This window comes from Buteo buteo, chromosome 26, assembly GCF_964188355.1.
Source record: "Buteo buteo chromosome 26, bButBut1.hap1.1, whole genome shotgun sequence".
NCBI lineage: Eukaryota > Metazoa > Chordata > Aves > Accipitriformes > Accipitridae > Buteo > Buteo buteo.
The window spans coordinates 16,999,860-17,018,688 of NC_134196.1; the positions used below are offsets into that span (position 1 = coordinate 16,999,860).

An 18,829-nucleotide genomic window follows, 5' to 3' on the forward strand; every position below is an offset into this window, starting at 1 on the left:
AACTTCAGGACTCCAAAGTGGCAGGCTCCTTCCCCGCCATCATCGAATTATGCAGTAACAAAGCACATGGACTTTAGAAGGCTAGTTTTCCGAGTTTGCTCTTTTAAAAAATATACATACATATTTTGTATACAAAGTATGGCTTTAATATACTTTTGGAGCCCTTGTTTACAAATACATTTCTGCCAATCAGAATCCTCACTAGCATATTAAAAATAGATTCATTAATATTATTCATCTGAAAATCAAGTAGTTTTCATTTCAGTATCATTACCTGAGACAGATATACAAATTAAAAGCATAATTACTCACTTTAGCCATACTGGCATCCCCATCCAAATCATAACGTTGATGTACTTTAGGAAGTAAAACTGAAACATAAACCAAACATCTTTATTTTCTTACTTTCCATAAGAGACTTTAAAAGTTCAGACTGTTTCCCCTCCCCACCCTGTACATGGTTTTTATGTGTATCTACATGAATTTTCATCTAATCTGTTACTGCCAAGCCTTTTAATATCATGTGGTTCTCATGCACACCTTCAAAACCAGTCTTTGTCTTAAATGCTTTAAATAACTTGGTATCTTCAGCCAACTGTCCTTCCCTTCCTTTTCCTGAGTCACTTCTGAACATGCTGCACAGCACAGATTTCATGCAGGTCTTCACTAGTGATCCCTCTTCATTGAGAAAGCCAACCATTTATTTCTGCTCTTCAGCCCTATGCTTGTCCACATGGGAGACTGTTCCCTCTTATCCCACAGCTGCTTAGTTTCACTGAGACTTTTACAGCCAGGACTTCACCAAATAGCTTTTTAAAAACCTAGCGTAGCCTCTATCAGCTGAATCTCCTTTGTTCTCATGCTCATTGACTCCTTCAAAAAGCTCTGGCACAATATAAAGGCCCTGTTGATCCTTCCACAAACAGCTCACCTACCCACACTCTTCAGCACCTCTGTGTGAGTGCCAGCTGGCCCAAGCAGTCAGTACGTAGCACATACCAACAAAAGCAATACTGACCTCTCAACTGGAGGCATGTCCTCCAGCTCATTTCTTATAAAAACGGCTCTGGCATAGGGCCCTCTATAAGCCTTTCAATGATAAATGGAAATGCAAAATCTAATTTCTTTTTTTTTTTCGTTATGGCATTACCTTATCTTCTAAGCAAAGGTAAGTTGTTAAGACCTCCTCTGTGAACTGAAAGGCTAACCACATTCATGACAAATAAAAAAAAAAGTAAAACTTGAATTTCCACTTAGTGAGTAAAGGAACAAAAGAACCAGCTTTGAATTACATTCTATAATGTTCCTTTCTACTTGTTAAAAGTGCCATGCTTCAAAAAATTTCAGAACTCCATATGCACCACTACATCTTAACACACAAATGCTCAAGTTCACAGCATTTGCTCACGTTCACAGCATAGGAACATTACAAGCAGCTACTGTTTCTGTAAAAATATGCTGGATGCTCAGCATTTTTGGAAAAAAAAAATGGACTGCATACTTAGAACTTCAGGTATCAACAGAGAAAATTTGCAAACACTATTTCTAAGACATAACAGACATAAAAGGATAATTAAATAACCCAAACTATTTACAAAAGATAGCTATAAGAAAGGGAAAATGACTTCTATATACCTTCTTCATAGATTAATCCGACAATGTTCACAGCCTCCCTGCTTACTACAAAGATAGGATTCTCCTCAGTTGTTCTGGGGAAGTGCTGTGCCAATCTGCCAGGCTCTAGTATTAAACGCCGACCTTCATATACCAGTTCTTGACTCTGAGATGGTATTTTTGTCTGTTTGTAGACCAACTCATGAAATATAGCAGCTCTATAATACAAACAATATATTCAGTAGTAGTTAAGACTCACTACAATACTTCAACAATTCAGATTTTGTATTACTTAAATAAAAATCCCTTTTACTTCTGATTAATTAAGAACTTGTTTACACATAAAGCATTTGACTTACAAGCAGAACAAAAGGCAGCACACTGCCTAAGGCTCCAGGTTGCTCTGTTACAAAACTAAATGCTATTTCCTGCAAAATATCAAACTTCCCTTTCTACCTCTGATTTTCCACCAAAGCACGTCTGTGTAAACAAAACTTGCTTTGGCCCGAAGTCTGAAAGTCAGTAAAAACAAGCAACACCAGATGAGAGGAAGGAAGCATACTTTGATTTTCTCAGGGACACCCATTTCTTCAAAGGAGATGGATGGTCTCCCCAAGAGAAAAGTCTGGTGTTTTACAGGTCAAAAAGCACACACCTTAAATTCAGCCTGTAAACTAACAGACAGTCAGATTATCTCCTAAAACAGCAGTAATAAGGAAGACCAAAGATACTTTGGTATTTTATTTCCAGCAATCAATGGATACAAGGCATAAGAATTTATAACAAACTTTCCCCTCTACCCTCCTCAAAACCCCCAACCACCAAACAAACAAACAAAACCTCCCACAAAGAAGAAAAAACCTTAAGCACACTAACAGGAAGGACCAGTTTGCCTCCTGCGTAGCACTAGTACACTGTCACTTCTTAATACTACAGCTAGTATATAAATAATCAGGTAAATAATAAAATAAAATTAAAAAAGTAAAGTACAAATAGCAGTTTGAGCTACAAGCAAGATTTTGCTGCAAAAATAGTATTTGGGCTCTCTCAAAGTACAAATGACAGAAGAGAAAAGAAAAATTGGAAAAGGCCGGAAATGTATTTACACATTTGATGAAATAACTGTTTGCATATTAGAGAACAACAGATGCTCTGTATTATCTGTAATAAGGCAGAGAGAAGGCACTTATTTTGGTATCAAACTGTAAACCAGACTTTACAGCTTTTAACATCAGCACTTAATGACCATAAAGTGAACTCCATATAACTCTGGATCCTAAATTGTACCAATTACAACTTCAGAACCCCTGAGAGAGTTTTACGTCAGACACAGATGATGTGCACATTTTGTATTCTTCAGGACAAGATACTAAAAGCAAGAGCGGAACACAGTGTCTGGAAAACTACTTTGTAAATAAGGTACATATACAAATGTGGGATGAGTTGGGACCCATTATGAACACAGACACGATGTAACATGTCAAGGATTAAGTTTGTGTTCTGTCACTGATTAAGACCTAGTTTAAGATCAGTTGATTTGACCTTCAATGATTTTATTTTTATTTTTGGCCAACATGCTTCTATGCACTGTGACTACACAGGAGAATTACAAGCTTTCACCTCCCCAGATAAACTGCCAAGGAAAGGCTACCGAATTTGTATTTGTAACACTGGTGATCTGAGGTCACAGTACCATTTGCCTTAATAACAGCAAAGTAATGAAAATAGAGAGAACACTTACGTATTATAACTGTGAATATAAACTTTGTGCAAGGTCATCTGCTGTAGTGAAAAGATGTGGACTATTATTCGGTGCAGTACGTCACTCGTCTCTGCAAAGAACTGGTCAAACCCCCAGCATTTTTCCTGGTCTGCTTCAAGAATATTTGCAAGGACAGGTGTGAGCAGTACTTGCAGACCCCTAGAGGACACCAGGAAGAGATAAGACAACTTGGATCTATTTAGATCTTTTCACCTTATAACCAATTGCAATATTTCATTTGACTTGTCTCATGAATGCAAATCTATTATACCTTGAAGAACATTCCAATGCTTTTTTTTTTCCCCCTCTCCTGAACAACAAAACATTCAAGGGTAATGTCCATTATTTTTCATTAATACACATACTTTATCTCCTTCCTATTTAGGCTCAACTACCAAAATATTTTTGCCTTGATATTTGACAAATTTCACAGGCATTGGAAAAATGGCATGCATTTTAAAAAGTCTACATTGTAGAGTTAAGGTCACCTTCTACCACTGCTGGGCAGTAGTCTTTTACCCAGGTCACCCACACACTTACCACAGTTTATCACTTTGAAGGAAGCTACTGCCATTTATGGTTTGCTGGCTGAGCTGCTTGTGTGAGCGCACTATGTTGCTTTCAATCAAAACCAGCTGGGTTAGCAAAGACTCATTATTTAAATTGTCAATGCTAACAGAATTCATCCTGATTGAGATGGGTCTAAATAAGTACACCATGCATACAGCTCAACTGCTGCAAAGAAAAATATGCAACTATTGCCTTACAGTCATTACTATTCTAGGACAAAAGGCAGCTTAAATTTCTTGTATTTCTACTTTGATAATCTGAATTGCAAGGAACTTTATAGATCCTACTCCTGTTATCATGAACAACTTCTTTAAAGTTTTAACATTACGTACACATCAAACCTGAATCCAGTGGTAAAACTGGCAACATTTTGAAGCAAGCTTCAGTGGCTTACAAGGACACTGATGGCCACATTAGGGGTCAGTGGATGTTGTGCTCAAACTCACTTTAGTACTAAACATATAAAAGTAAATACTGTTTAAATACTACTTGAAAATATTACTGTAAACAGATGTTTAATGAAAAAATATCTTCCTTTATTATTTCAAGCACTTCAATTATATGGAATAAGCAGAAGAAACAACTGAACAGTATCATGAAAAATATATATAAATTGCAAGCTCTGCACACTATAAACTAATGAATTGATATAAACCAGACTTTCACTCTACACCCCTTATGGATCTACATATTTGGCTTTCAGAAAAGTTTGTTTCTAGAGTCAGTTCACAGAACAATTTTTCTCCCTTTACCATGAAAGAGTATTAACTTTAAAGTACTGAAGAAGTCACAGGAAGATAAATAGGCAACTGGGTTACGGGAGGTGTTTTTAAGATCATATTGAGATTAGATCTTCCATGGGTCTTCCTACTGATTATTACGACATATGAAGCAAAAAATATGATAATAAAAAAATTTAATAGATACTATGAGAATATGTTAAAATGTGCTGATGTGAATTTTCTTCTGGCAAAAATGCAAGTGTCTGAACTGTCTTTTCTTATTATTTCCTTCCTACTGCCTAATCTTTGTAACGTCTGAAGTCACATTCTTGCAAGAAAGGGTGGCAGTCAATTCAAATTTTATTAAATCTTCATACTCTTTCCTAAGGGTGGAGAAAATATAGTAGTAATCTTTCTTCTACTCATACTGCTTCAGAATCCCAGGTGCTCATTTGTACATTAGCAGTCATAAAACTATTTGGACAGATGGGAAGAAAAAATACTTGGTAACTTAATAGTAGAATGTACCGATCTACTGAAGAATACGAAGAAAACAACTGCAACAGTCAGATCTCTGTTCCAAAGACCCAATAGTGAGAGAATAACTGGAAAAGCACAATCACATAGCATTGAAACATTTTGTGAGAAGTTCAAACTTACTTTGAAAGACTACAAGAAACAGGCATCTCCCAACTCCATTCAATTGGTCCATTTTCTGCTTTCTGTATTCCAGAAATAGCACCAGAAGGCTTTCCAGTGATTATTTTATACCTGTGATACATTGTAAAAGTAATAGAGACTTCAACTACCACCTCCTATACATACACAGGTCTAGTAACTAATCCTCAAAGGGGTATCAATAATATAAATCTAAACAACAGGTTGGCCTAAATTTGTAGGTGGTGCAATAATTAGGAAGCTTCACTTACAAGCTAACAGAGAGTGGTGCTAAAATTGTAAACAATGAAAAGGAAACACTTCGGGCTATGTTGGAGAAGCAACTTTGTCCACCTCAATTTTGGGAAAAATTTAGGAGAGATTTCAGGCATCACTGAAGGAAGCTGAAGTTTTTTCACAAGTGTTAATTAAAGTCAGATTTCCCAGGCAGTTCAATTTAGGCATTACATGACTAACTTCTAGCATGTTCCATGGCAAAAGATGACATTTAGCCTTCACGAAGTCACTTGGGGATAAAGAAGGAACAGGATGTGGGCTCTGAGAAATTAAGTTGGAAACATCTAGCAATTTGGATACAATTTGGCATTGTCTAACTTTGTACCGAACAGGCTAGTATTTCTCATTAAATCAATCAGGAGCAATAGGCTTTTTGCAACAGAAAATTTCAGTTGTGCTTTCTCTTTTTGGAGGACGAGCTACATACAAAACATACGTTCCTTGCTTATCTCTCAAGCAGATACAACAACAAGAATGCCTGTGGGGTAACCATAGGATGGGCAGTTCCTTAAACTAAGAAAATTGCAGTCAGCTTTGCAAGGAGTACCAGAACAGAAATGTTACTGGCCTATTAAAGTTCCCAATTACCACCTTGCTTTATTTTTTTAAATGCAACACAAAGAACAACAACAAAATAGAACTAGACTAAGATGAAACAGAAATCAATTCCAAACAGCATGTCATAGAAACAACTTCTGTTTCCCATTCAGGAGCTACTCCTGTTACCTTCAGCCACAGTCCACAACTATGCTCCTCAAAAAATGTCAGTCTCATGGGTAGTGCATGCATTTCAAGACTGCCTGGGAAGACAATCATTTAAAGGACAACAAAAATTTGCAGCACTGAAAACCTATTTCAGAATAACATAATTTCGCCTGAACATCCAAGTTACATACACCACACTGCAACAGACCAGCCTAGTGCCATGGTGAAGGAAAGATGTGTGGAAAAACATCAGTATTTTGGGGGAGCTCTGATGCTTAATTCAGGTCTTAAGCTGCCACACAGTAAAATCCTCGGTGAAGCAGAATGTTTGTACTGGTTTTGGCTGGAATAGAGTTAATTTTCTTCATAGTAGCTCATATGGTGCTGTGTTTCAGATTTGTGACCAAAACAGTGTTGGTAACACAAGGATGTTTTAGCCATTGCTGAGCAGTGCTTACACAGCATCAAGGCCTTTTCTACTTCTCACACTGCCCCGCCAGTAGGTAGGCTGGGGGCAGGAAAGAAGCTGGAAGGGGACACAGCCAGGACAGCTGACCCCAAGGGATATTCCATACCATATGACATCATGCTCAGCAATAAAAGCTGAGGGGGGGAAATTTGCCAGGGTGGCAGTTGGTCAGGGACTGACTGGGCATCAGCTGGCTGGTGGTGAGCAACTGGGGTTTTTTGCATCACTTGTTTTTCTTGGTTTTGTTTTCCTTTGGGTTTAGGGGTAGGGTTTTTTTGTTGGGGCTTCTTTTTTTTTTTTTTAACTTATTAAACTGTCTTTATCTCAGCCCACAAGTTTTCACACTTTTACCCTTCCAATTCTCTTCCCCATCCCACTGCGGGGGAGTAAGTGAACAGCTGTGTGGTGCTCAGCTGCCTACTGGAATTAAACCACAACAAAGTTAAAGAACGTTTTTCCTTAAATATTTTTACTATTTTAATGTTTATTATGTGTGTGTAGGATTTCTTGTTAAAAAGCATTTCATGGACTGAGTTAATTTACGAACAGATAAAATTCTCCTTCTAAATTACCTACATCACTTCCTTGTTTCTACGAGGTCCTTCAAAAGGTCGGAAAGGCAAACTCCCTGTTGCAGCATGGTAAAAGGTCACCCCTATGCTCCACAGATCAACTGTTGCTCCGTACTTTTTCTGATGTTCTTTCCTCAAAACTGCTCGCTCATACATATCAGGATGCTAAAAAGAAAAAAAATAGAAAAAAGTTAGAATTGCTTTATGCACAACACAAAGAACAAAAACCCGATCTGTCATTTCACGGCAAGATAATTTGCCATTCTAAACTTCCAGCATTTTAATCAAAAGGCAAAGTTAGCTTCATTCATAGAATTTGCTTAAGTTATTCTGACAGAGTATCACAAAAGTGTTCATAGGTATGACAGCCACTTTTATTAAAGGTTTGCAAAAAATACTTTAAAATTTAGCTAAAGATTGACTACTAGAATAAAACACCACTGAAGAAGAAGAGAAAGCCAGTATTCCTCCAGATGATTTTGAAACAACAGAAACCAAATTGGAAAAAGATCCATAGCAGAGAACATCAGTTATGATACTACATGTGGGAAAATGCGGAAGGAAGAGAATTATGCCTAAGATGCTTGTATTGATGCTTCCCTGCCTGCCTCTCTTTTGTTAGCCAAGATATCACGTGAATCTTAACTACACCTAGCATCATCCAAGTAGCTCAAATACAAACTGAAAAACACCTACAGAGATAAAGGCAGACATTCATAACCAAAATACTGTTGTTCTTTCTTTCACACAAGGCAACAGTGGAAGTTAGACCTGGAAATTATTTAAAGGCTACTGTGCTCAGCAGAACAACTGGCATGACCCAAGGTGAAAAGGGTGGAAAGTTATAAAAACAATTATAATACAAAGGTATAATACTAATTTCCACAGTCTGACCGTCACCTATTCAACTCTCATCACAAAGGGCCCTGGACTTCAAACACTTCTTCAACAGAAAGTGAAATCATATGGGCTTACTAAATACTCTTCTGTGCCATAGAGAGAAACAAATTGTTCATCATCTTCAAGTTCTCTTGCAGCACCAAAGTCTGTAAGTTTGTAAACAGACTGACCATCTTCACCTATAACACGCATTATATTGCCTGGTTTGATGTCACGGTGCACTATTCCATTCTCCCGCAGATGATTCATCCCAGCCACTTCAAAAAAAAAAACAAAAAAACCCAACAGAATTTATGTATACAACTTGACACAGACTACACAAGCACTGAATTGTAACTGAGGCTAGGAAGACATATGTGTTTACTTTCTCACTGGGAAATGTGAATAAGAAGGGACACTCAATTAAGACCAGAACCAGAGGATATTCTAAGCATTTTTGCGGTTTCTTTTTTTTTTTCAAACAGCTAAATTACAGTATTTCTTGCTCTCAGCAAGATTTTTCCCATAAAGTAATGGAGAATAATATTATAACAGGCAGACACAGATAAACCTCATTATTTTTCTGATTTACTCTTCTGAGATTAATTATCACTAGGAATCAGTCCAACATGTGACAAATAATCTTGAAACAAACAAAAAAGAATTATAGGAATTACAGCTTTAAACAGAAATGGCTTCTTAATGCAGCTATCTATATCAACATAGACATAAATAAAAGATGTGACTACTTATGACCATATTAATTTGTTCAATTAGTTGACAGTCATTCAAATTCCTCATCTCTTGCTGTTTCACGATAAACAGAACGAGTTCGTTTCAGTCAACGAATTAGACCAAAGAGCAAAGTCTACATACCCACATCTCTCAAAACAATTAAGAACTCAGACTCTGGCAAACCAAAGGCATTAGACGGCTCCTCTAAAACTGTATACAAACTCCCACATGGACAAAATTCCATAACTAGTACTTTGTGTCTAGTTGTTGTCTGGAAAAAATTAAAAAAGATAAGTCTGTGAGCATTGTGAAAACTATGTCAGAAATTACATAGAACCACAGGATCTTACTTTAAAAAAAAAAAGGTAGCTCTGTAGCTAGATCATAAATCCCATTCTGGTGATCATCTTCAAAAGAAGCGCAGGTGAATTTTTATACTGTTTTATGTATTCTAACTTGGAGGGGGGGGAATTAAGAAAGCCTCAAATTCTAGCTACTTAGAGGGTTGACAGCAGTATTGATAGATGGACAAATGAGAAACTACAGCACAGAAGAGCAGAAAGCAGCAATTGTCCTTCTTTCCTCTTTACTAATCTCAGCATCTGGGTCATTTCAACTGATCAGTCTTAGTTTCAGCACAACTACCGCAGTTCATATAAACATACAGTTCTACATGTCCTATGTCATTATTTTAGTTGGTTGCAAAGCAAAAGGATAAAGTTGTCAGGATTACTGTAACAGCTCCAACTATCAGTATGTATTAAATATTTATACAGGTAGATAGCTTAAAAATTCTAATTCAAGATAAAGCTTAGGACAGTGGCTTCTCAGGATGGCTTTGAAGAATCATAACCTGCGCCTAACCACAAAAAGCGAGCATATTCTTTCAACAACAACAAAAAAGAAAGAAAAACAAAAAATGCTAGTGATTGGGTCAGAGTATTTATATCATCATACATGTTACTGTTCTTTAAAAATATAACTTTATCCTCTATAGTTAAGGATAAAGCAAAAAGACAGTTACTGTGATTACTACCATGCATCTCAGATCACAAGTACAACAATTCATTACCTCTTCTTCAATGGCAAACAATTTGACAATGTTCTTATGATTTAGTTTCTTCAATACTTCAAACTCTCGCATCTGAACATCCACAGGACGAAGGAAACTTATACTGTTAAATACTTTGACAGCATATAAATCCCCAGTTTTCTGTTCAAAACAAACAAATTGCTAATCAAACAGAAGCATAAGACTGTAAATGTACACATACCCATTATCCAAGCATTTTGAGATCTGTTGTGCATACAAGCATACCCAGATTAGAAATAGTTCAAAATAGTATTTTGTGTTAAAGTGCAAATTAAGATTCTATTAAAAATATTAAGTATATATTGGTTTAGTTTAATATAGACTAGAAGCACACAGGCTAGCAGAATGGAAATGCAACATTAGCCCACAAAAATCTAAGTGCTTTTAAAAAAAGAACAGTTAGCATGAGAAAGGCTACACATTTAAGAAGGACCCATAAACTTAGCTGAAAAATAATTTTTCAGCAAGAGGTAAGCCACTTGCACAAATCAGTAAGAGACACACAGATACTACAGTTGAGAATCTTGGCTGGCTTAAGTTAAGAGATGACTTTTTGAAGCTGAACGTTGCTCTCTTTCTTTATTGTTCTGTTGATACTGATAAAGCAGTATTTGTTTTTTCAAAGGCGGCAGCGTCGAGTACTACATACCACTCATGCAAAATCCTGAAGCAATTCAAACCCACATAATAAGTGATAGGAGCAGTCGTGAGCTTAATCAGAGACTTAAGTTCTCAAGCAGGACCAAGCCCCAACACGCTCAGGCACCTACAGCACCGGCTGAGTGTGCAACTCCTGTCCCTCTGAGGGCAAAGTACATCCCTGCGCCCACTCTACGAATATGCTTGCATTAGCAGTCTTGTGCGTGACAGACTGTCTATGGACAAAGCCTTCCTGTGCTTAGACTAGGTGTGCTGTACAGCACACTTACATGCACTACTGCTGCCTGGGTCAAAGTTTTCTCCCGTTGACAAGGAGCTGCAGGTCATGCGCTCAGACTAGTGAGGGTGATGAGAGGTGCAACCATGAAACCATAAGCTTTACAGAGGAATCATTCCGTGTTGAAATTCACTCACCCAGAAAAGCACATTAACTGCTGAATTATTGCTTAGCGTTGCTTCACAGTTAAATGTGGAACACAGAAAACACTGTAGCTTATATATAACTTCATATTGATTTCACACAGACTGTCATTACCATAAGGGAACATCACTTTCAGAACTAGGCTTATCTTCATTTTGTGAGACATACCGTGAAATTCATAGGAATAGAATGACCTACACAAGTAAGGTCATTTTAGCCCCTCACTCAGGTTACAACATACACATCAGCATATCATTTACATAGCAAAACTGCTCAAAGATGTATTATTTTGTACTGATTACTCAAGGCATGTCACCAAGAAGATGGTGTCCTATACATGTAGGAAGCATTGACTTATGGACAAAGACTAACACAGCAACTTCATCCAATATGATAATATGTTAAGAACATTTCACTTACGGTACAAAATCATAAAAGTGGGTTTTAAAAGAACAGGGAAAAACTACGAAAAGAGAACTTGGCAAAGATGAAAATAACATATCATGTAATAAAAACTGGTAAGACTTTCATTCCTATTTAAATTCTTAAGCAAGGAGTATTTTTTCCATAAAACTGAAGAGTGGAGGAATGAAGAATTAATAATGGTTAATATTTTATAAGGACAAATAATACAATATTGAAAACAAATCCTCAGAAATAACTGTATACAACTCTAACTGAATGGATGTTTGTTAAAAATTAAAAACTAAGTATGAATCGTTACAAAGATATATTCGCTTTAGGCCTAAGTCTTGAACTGTTTTTTGTTGATTTCATGACTATACTCACACATGAAAAAATTTCAATTTTAGATGTTGCTCAGATTAGTAATTCCTCACAAACCTTATGTCGTCCCCGGAAAACATTTGCAGTAGCTCCCTGCCCTAGAATGTCAGACAACAGCCAGAGGTAATTCGAAGTGCTCTGCATCTTTGCTCTTTGATGAGACAGTTTTCTTTTTTACCTTAAAAACAAAAGGTTAAATATATTGAATTATAATTTAGTAAAATACATGAACAGGACTTACTTTAATTAGAAAGAAAAAAACCCCACAACCCAACCACAACTCCAAAGATGCACAGAAATAATTAAGAACAACCAAGTAGAAGAATAAGAGGTGAAACAAAGAAACAAGCTCAACAATCAAAACTAATGCCATAGACACACCACCTCTCTGCGTTTGAGGTCTTTACTCCCCAAACTTTGTTGGAAAATACAACTGGAAAAGTGAAAGCTTTATAATCCCTTTTCTGATGGACACAGGTGTTTAAATGATACAGGAACAAAAACTACAGGAAAGAGTCAAAAACACGTGCACAAGGTCTTTTGAAAATAAGCAAGACCTGCAATCAAATTCCATTATTTGGTATATACGCCAAAGAACAGGCATCAGAGATAATGGCAGATATGTATACGGATCTTTTAGATCCCTTTGGCTCTGGAAGCTGCACTTCAGTACAACTGTAAAGGAACTCGACTAACTACTTATAAAAAGCTATTTTTACATGAGCTAGATAAAAGTCACAATTAAGACAAGTATTTTCAGCTACTTTCTTCAACCACCAATTACTACAGGAAAAAATTAAGGGACATTTCTCTCATTTCTAAAATTCCACGTTTGGTACGTCACATCATTTCTAGACAGACAGCCTAGCTTCGCCACCCTCCCTGAAACGTAAACTGTCAGATACTCAGGTCTTCACAGATCCAAAAGAAAGAGGAAAAAAAAGTTAGATTAAATTAAAACAATTAAAACATTAGAACTACCAGATTTCTCCCCTTGCAGGAACAGCAGGAGCTGCAGGTGAATACCCTTACCTTTTTGGTTTAATTAAAGCAGTGATTTTGCCATTAAATCTAGCAAAAGGCTCTAAGATCAAAGACGTAGCTTCCTAGATCTAAAGCATCTTGAGATCAAAACAGCAACCGGACCAGGGGAAGGTCCTGCAGCAGCAGCCGCCTTTCCTCACAGCCTGGCAGGGGACCCTGCATCTGCCCCTGTTAACTGGCAAGAAACAGCTAATGGATCCTCAAACAAAACAAAAAAGCCTTTCCTGTAACTCCCAGAGGAAGAGGTATGACAGAATTTCCCGTGGATGTCTATGACAAGAAGGTGGCTCGCACTTTGCAAGAGCTCCCTGGCGCAGAGGACGACACCAGAGGAGCCCGACGGCCTGCACTGTGCGCCAGCCACCCCAGCACCCTTCGCCTGTCCCGCTCCGGCACCCACCGTTGCACTGCTCCTGATCCGACCCACGCCACGCCGCAGAGACCCCCACATTTGCTCCTGACTTTGAACGCATTCCTCTATCCATAGTGACTGCGGATTTCATACTTTCATTTCGCTGTGTGCTCATGTAAGATGTGGAGTTTCTCGCAAAGGTGTCCCAAAACACCCGGGCAAAGACATGTAGCTTACAGAACTCAACGATGCAACGCAAAGACCTGACATTACTCTAAACTAAATTCAAAGCCATGCAGCAACACTATTTTTAAAATCTAGATAAAGTTCTTAATGCCTAGAGAAGGGATGAAAGGTTTTTAATCTCAAATTCGAACCAAAAAAAACCCCCACCACTCCCCAAATCCTTACAATTCTCAGTTAACTCTGATTAGGCAATTTACAGTAGCAGAATAAGATAACTTCTCCCAGCTGGCAACTACTGTAGATACCAAAGAGCTACCTATAAGGCAGACATAGAAGGTAAGGAAGAGGTCTGCAAGGAAATATTGCACAGCCCACTCTGTAAACCATTTTTAAAATCTCCAAATTAAAAAATTCCTCATAATTAAAACCCTGTTTGTAACAAGCTAGCTGGCACATTACCAACAAACATGTATTTTGTCATTTATTTCAAAGCAACATGTAGGGTTTGGCGTTCAGAAGATCTCGCGATGTCACGGAAAGTTAGAGGGTTAGTTGCAGCCTTGTGATGTACCTGTAATCCCGCCTCCCCTTGTTAGTATAAAAGGAATTAACTGCGCAATAAAAGGCGGAAGTTGGCGCTCACACTGCGTGTGTTATCTGTCTCTTTCCCTGGTCTGGGCCGACCAGTGATCTAAGCGTGGCACCTTGATATGTAGCGAATGCTACAGCAACATTCATTAGATTCATACCAAGACGCAGAAACATAATGAATCCTTTCTAAGCAGACAGAAAGCGTGCAGAAGGATCAAGTAAACACAAAGTTTCTTCACTGACATCTGTTCAAATACTAAAAATTTTAGCAGCCTATTAGAGACTGAATTATTATGTTGCCCAAAGTGATAAAGGTGAGGTAGCTTATATATGAGATCGACTCTCTTCCTTCACAATTCCTAATTAAATTTGCTTGAAGGTCAATGGGTGAAAACAAAACAAAAAGCGACAGATGAGCTTGAATATCATTCAATGGATTTAAAAAAAAACTTGCAAAACTACAGATACAATTATGCCAGTATGAATCCCAGGGTACATATCCAGTGCCAAACCAAAGTCAATGTTGCACTATTGCACTTTTTTTATCAAAATAGTATTTTTATAATAATAACAAAGTCTACACTCTTTTGGAAGAGTCTTTACTTTTAAGGCATAAAGTCTCATTCACCTTTAGTTTTAATGTTCAAATTATAATAATTTGATTCAATAACTTATATTTAGACCTCCTTTGATTTAATACCTTTCCTTTCTTAGACTGATTCAGAACTCATCTTTGCTAAACACTCAGCACGTCCATTTTTCTTTTCATATCTTCCATTATCTTCCTCAATCTATTCACTAAGAGTTTCATATTGAAAAAAAAAATAGATCTCTAACTGTAAAACTGGTCCTGTCGCTAGATTTAATGCTTAACTTTCTGTTTCTTCAAATCGCACTCATGTACTATCAGACTTAATGACCAGGAGTCAGAAGTTCCTCACATATATCTAAATGTATCTCTCCCACCAGCAGGTTGATTGTCCCCCATGACTCATTAGCATTTCAAGGGCTAGGGACTGCTTTTGGGGTTCTTTTTTGAGTATTTTTCTGCTTCTGGCGATGCTACTACTTCTTTGTCAGCAGGGGCAATTGTAAGAGAAAAAGACTGCATTTGCTAATACAATTATTTTTTTTTTTAAACTCCCAATACTTTGAAGCAGGAGTACTAACTGCTTCTAATTAATACGAAGAAGTCTGCTGTTACCTCCGGCAGGCGGGACATGCACAGAAAGCAGGTACTTCCCCTGTTAACAGCTGCAGTATACAAGCTCACCAGGCAAGCAGGGACAGAAGATGAAGGGAAGGCTCTTCCAGTCTACAGGCAAGATCCTATATGCCACCAAAGCCGACAGGCAAGGTGCCGGGGTTCCGAACAAAGGTTACGTTAGCGTCGTATGGTCTGGTAAACATAAGGGTTTTATACTTTCTGCACGCCCTCTCTTAACGCCTAGGAAGGAAGTTTCTCCCCCCGAAGTTCCTCCTTCCTACCCCGCGTTCTTCAGCCAACCTCCTTCCGGGAGCTTCCAGCCCAACACCGACCGTCCCATTACCGAAACGCCCTGCCCTGGGCCGCACAAGCTGCTGCCCGAACCCAGGCGAAGCCCCGCAGGCCCCCAGGGGCCCGCGACGCCAGCGGCAAGCCCGGCTCCGGCGCTGCTCTCGGCGCTTCCAGCCCGCCACGGGGGAAGAAGACTCGGCCCCGGCCCCGGCCCCGGCCGGCGGCTCCCGCCGGGCCGCAGAGGCCACGGGCTGGCCCCGGCGACGCAGCCCCACGCCCGGGAAGGTGGGGCAGGGCGGGCAGAGCGCCGGAGCTCCGCTCGGCAACAGGACAGCCTTCCCGAGGTAGAAAGTTTAGCAACTCCCACACCCGCGAAGGCGACGCCGCCGCCTGAGGAAAGCTGTGGACAGACCGCCACCAAACGCACGCCTCTCCCGGCTTCCCCCCGCCCCCTCCCGTTACAATCGCAGTTCTGACGGGTCGCACCAGCTGCGACCTGCCGACATGCGCGGGGACGGAACTCGGCGACACCGGGGCAGGGACGAGCCCCAGGCACGCCGCCGAGGCCGCAGGCCGCCCGCCGCCGCCTCGTCCCCTCCCCGGGCGGGGGCCGGGCCCGCTGCCGCCTCAGGGGGGGCTCCGCCGCCGCCCGCGACGCTTCTCGGCAGCTGCCGGGAAGGCCCCGCCGCCGCCCTGGGAAACCGAAACCACCTCGCCCCGCCGGCGGCGGCGGCGCGGAGGGGAAGCGGCTCCCGCCGCGGCCCACCTCGGCTCGGCGCGGCGCGGCCTCCCCCCGCCCCGCCCCGCCCTGCCCGCCGGCCCCGACCCCACGCACCGAGCCGCCGCTCGCCCTGCCTGCCCAGCGCCCCGGCCGCTTCCGGCTTCCTGCAGCGGCGCCGGGGAGGGCGGAGCGGCACAAGCGCCGCCTCGGCGGCCGCCGCCTCCCGGCCCTTCCCCGCCCGGAGGTGGCCGGCGGGGCGGCGAGGCGCGGGCAGGGCCGACGGGCCGACCGACGGGGCGCGGCGCGGCCCCCGAGGCGAGGGAGGGGACGGCGAAACCGGGAAGGGCCTGGGAGGCGTCCGGGAGCGGGAGCGGGCTGGCCCCGAGCGGTGGTCGCGCCGGGCGTTCCGGCTACTCCGACGCTCGGAACGAGCTCGGGCCGGCGCCGGCAGCGTCCCCGTCCCCGCGGTGATTTTTTTTGCTGCGTGACCGCTTCGGCGGCGGTTCTGCCCCGCCGCCCCCCCCCGAGACCGCCCGGAGAAGCGCTTCCCCGCCCCGTGTGACCGGCCTCGGCTTCACCCCGTTTAAACCTCACCAAGTGCCGGTCGTGCCCTCGCTTATTTTTCACTTAAATGCCTTTAATGCAAAAGCTCCTTGATGATTTTTTTTTTTTTGTCTGTCTGCTAACGTTGCTGTTCCAATAAATGGTCTGTATAGCTTGTGTAAGGAAAAACATAATTTATATACTATAAAAAATATAATTTATGCAACATATAGTGGGAAAAATAGTCAAAATAAATCTTTAATTTTTCCCCCAAGACTATCCTTTTTTTGATCCTCTGCATTTCCTGTTTGGAATTTCCATCTTCCCAAATCTTAGAAGCCTATTCTCTTGAGGAACTGACACATGAAAAATAGCAACCTTTTGCTTACAGGCTTTGCTTATTGTTATCATCTTACCTTTCTCAAGCTTTATCACAAGTCCAAACTTCTGCTGGTTCAGTTGTTAACAGAGCGCTAAGCTTGTTCTAAAATTTTGCTTAGTGAAACTGATAAACCGGCTTTGATAGATTTTATACTGTTACTGTAAATGCCTAATTTATAGTCGTTGGCATCTGAGCTTCATTTCGTAGCACTTCTGCATTATAGAGGGAATAGTTCCCCGCCACAATGGTGTTGTCCTTGCATCCTTCAAAACACTGCAGCGCTCCTCGGAAGTTACACGGCTTATTTCTGCTACCCTCTCCTCCGTACCCAGCTTGGCGAGCAATTTTTTTTTCCACCAGGTGGATACCCATGAGTCAGCTTGGTCTTCTTTAGAAATATTCATCAGATCGTGCATACTTGTTTTAGCAAAAGCCCTCTCAAAATCAGGAAAACGTCAATGAACTTTTCTTTGTATCTTGAATGTGTACTTGCTCCCACTTCTGAATAAACCCAAGCTGTTGGCTTAGCATGTTGATGCTTTTTGGACCTGGCCATTTTATACCATAGTCTCACTCAGGGTGGATGGGGCTTCGGGAGGTCTCTGGGCAACCACCTGCTCAAAGCAGGGTCAGTGCTGACTTCGGACCAGGTTCCCCAGGACTTTGTTCATTTAAGACCTAGAGTATCTCAGCTCCAATGTCACCCTGCCCCTGGGTCTGGCTACCGACCGCTCTCACTGCGGTTACAAGCCCGTGTGCTTCCCCCAGGTCTTGAATAAATGAAGATGATTCATATGGTACACACGATTCAAACTGTCCATTTTTTTAGCGTGTATCTGTAACATAATCAGTGATACTTATGCAAGGGGAATCTTCTCTAGGCTTTAAATGTTTCACAGTATGAATCACAGGAAAACATTATGTTGAATGTAAGAATAGGGAAAACAGACACCAAAAAGGAAAGTGTCATCACAGTGTCACTCTAGAAATTTTTACTTTGCTTCCTTCCACTTCTTTTCAATGTATTAGTAAAACTTCTGGTATTCCTCTCCTCTCTTGTATTAGATTCTCATTCATGGTCACAAATTCAGCAGTCTGTAGCTGAATACAATTACATCTCTTCATCCTAACAATACAGCTGTAAGAATTGCAGCAAAAGCTGGCATGTTGCATACCATCTTCTCACACGTGTAGCTGTGAATGCCAGAACTCAGAAAAAAGATGCTGGGGAAGAAAAGCCAAACTGAGCATAGTCGACCAGAGCTGAGAGCATTAAAACTGGCAAAATACAGTATCATCTTCTAAACTTTTTCTTGGGACCCTCTAGGCAACCTAGCAACAAAGAGGTAAGAACAGGGGAGAGTGGAAATCGAACACAGTAGATATTTGCCAAGAAAAAAACTTCTGATTGAATTGACTTTTAAAAATTTAGAGTGAGAAATTGCATCTTACCAACCATACTAAAAGGACAACTGCTAACTTTACCAGTAAGTCAGATGAGAACAGTAACTCTAGAAAGTCCTAAGCAAGTTAAACATTGTTTTTCCTATATCATTGACAGATTTTCTAA

The 18,829-nt window shown here is 40.7% G+C and overlaps 1 protein-coding gene across 8 annotated transcripts in view; it reads right to left on the reverse strand.

Moving 5' to 3' along the window:
- The window catches only part of TBK1 (TANK binding kinase 1), a 33,248-nt gene extending 15,901 nt beyond the window's left edge, over window positions 1–17,347 (reverse strand). For 2 of the 8 annotated variants that reach the window (XR_012654518.1, XR_012654520.1), the window contains exons 1-10: window positions 16,449–17,347; window positions 12,000–12,120; window positions 10,055–10,195; window positions 9,124–9,253; window positions 8,344–8,525; window positions 7,373–7,533; window positions 5,329–5,439; window positions 3,356–3,535; window positions 1,636–1,832; window positions 313–371 (exon numbers count right to left, since the gene is read on the reverse strand). Coding sequence is in view for 5 of the 8 variants with exons in the window: in XM_075058197.1 (XP_074914298.1) it covers window positions 313–371; window positions 1,636–1,832; window positions 3,356–3,535; window positions 5,329–5,439; window positions 7,373–7,533; window positions 8,344–8,525; window positions 9,124–9,253; window positions 10,055–10,195; window positions 12,000–12,086 (1,248 nt within the window). In the remaining 3 variants the exon portion in view is untranslated. Of the gene's footprint in view, window positions 1–312; window positions 372–1,635; window positions 1,833–3,355; window positions 3,536–5,328; window positions 5,440–7,372; window positions 7,534–8,343; window positions 8,526–9,123; window positions 9,254–10,054; window positions 10,196–11,999; window positions 12,121–12,974; window positions 15,338–15,388; window positions 16,066–16,099; window positions 16,330–16,448 lie in introns of those variants that run through there. The other 6 variants (XR_012654519.1, XM_075058197.1, XM_075058201.1 and 3 more) reach the window with 6 other exon arrangements.
- Between the last annotated feature and the right edge of the window lie 1,482 nt (window positions 17,348–18,829).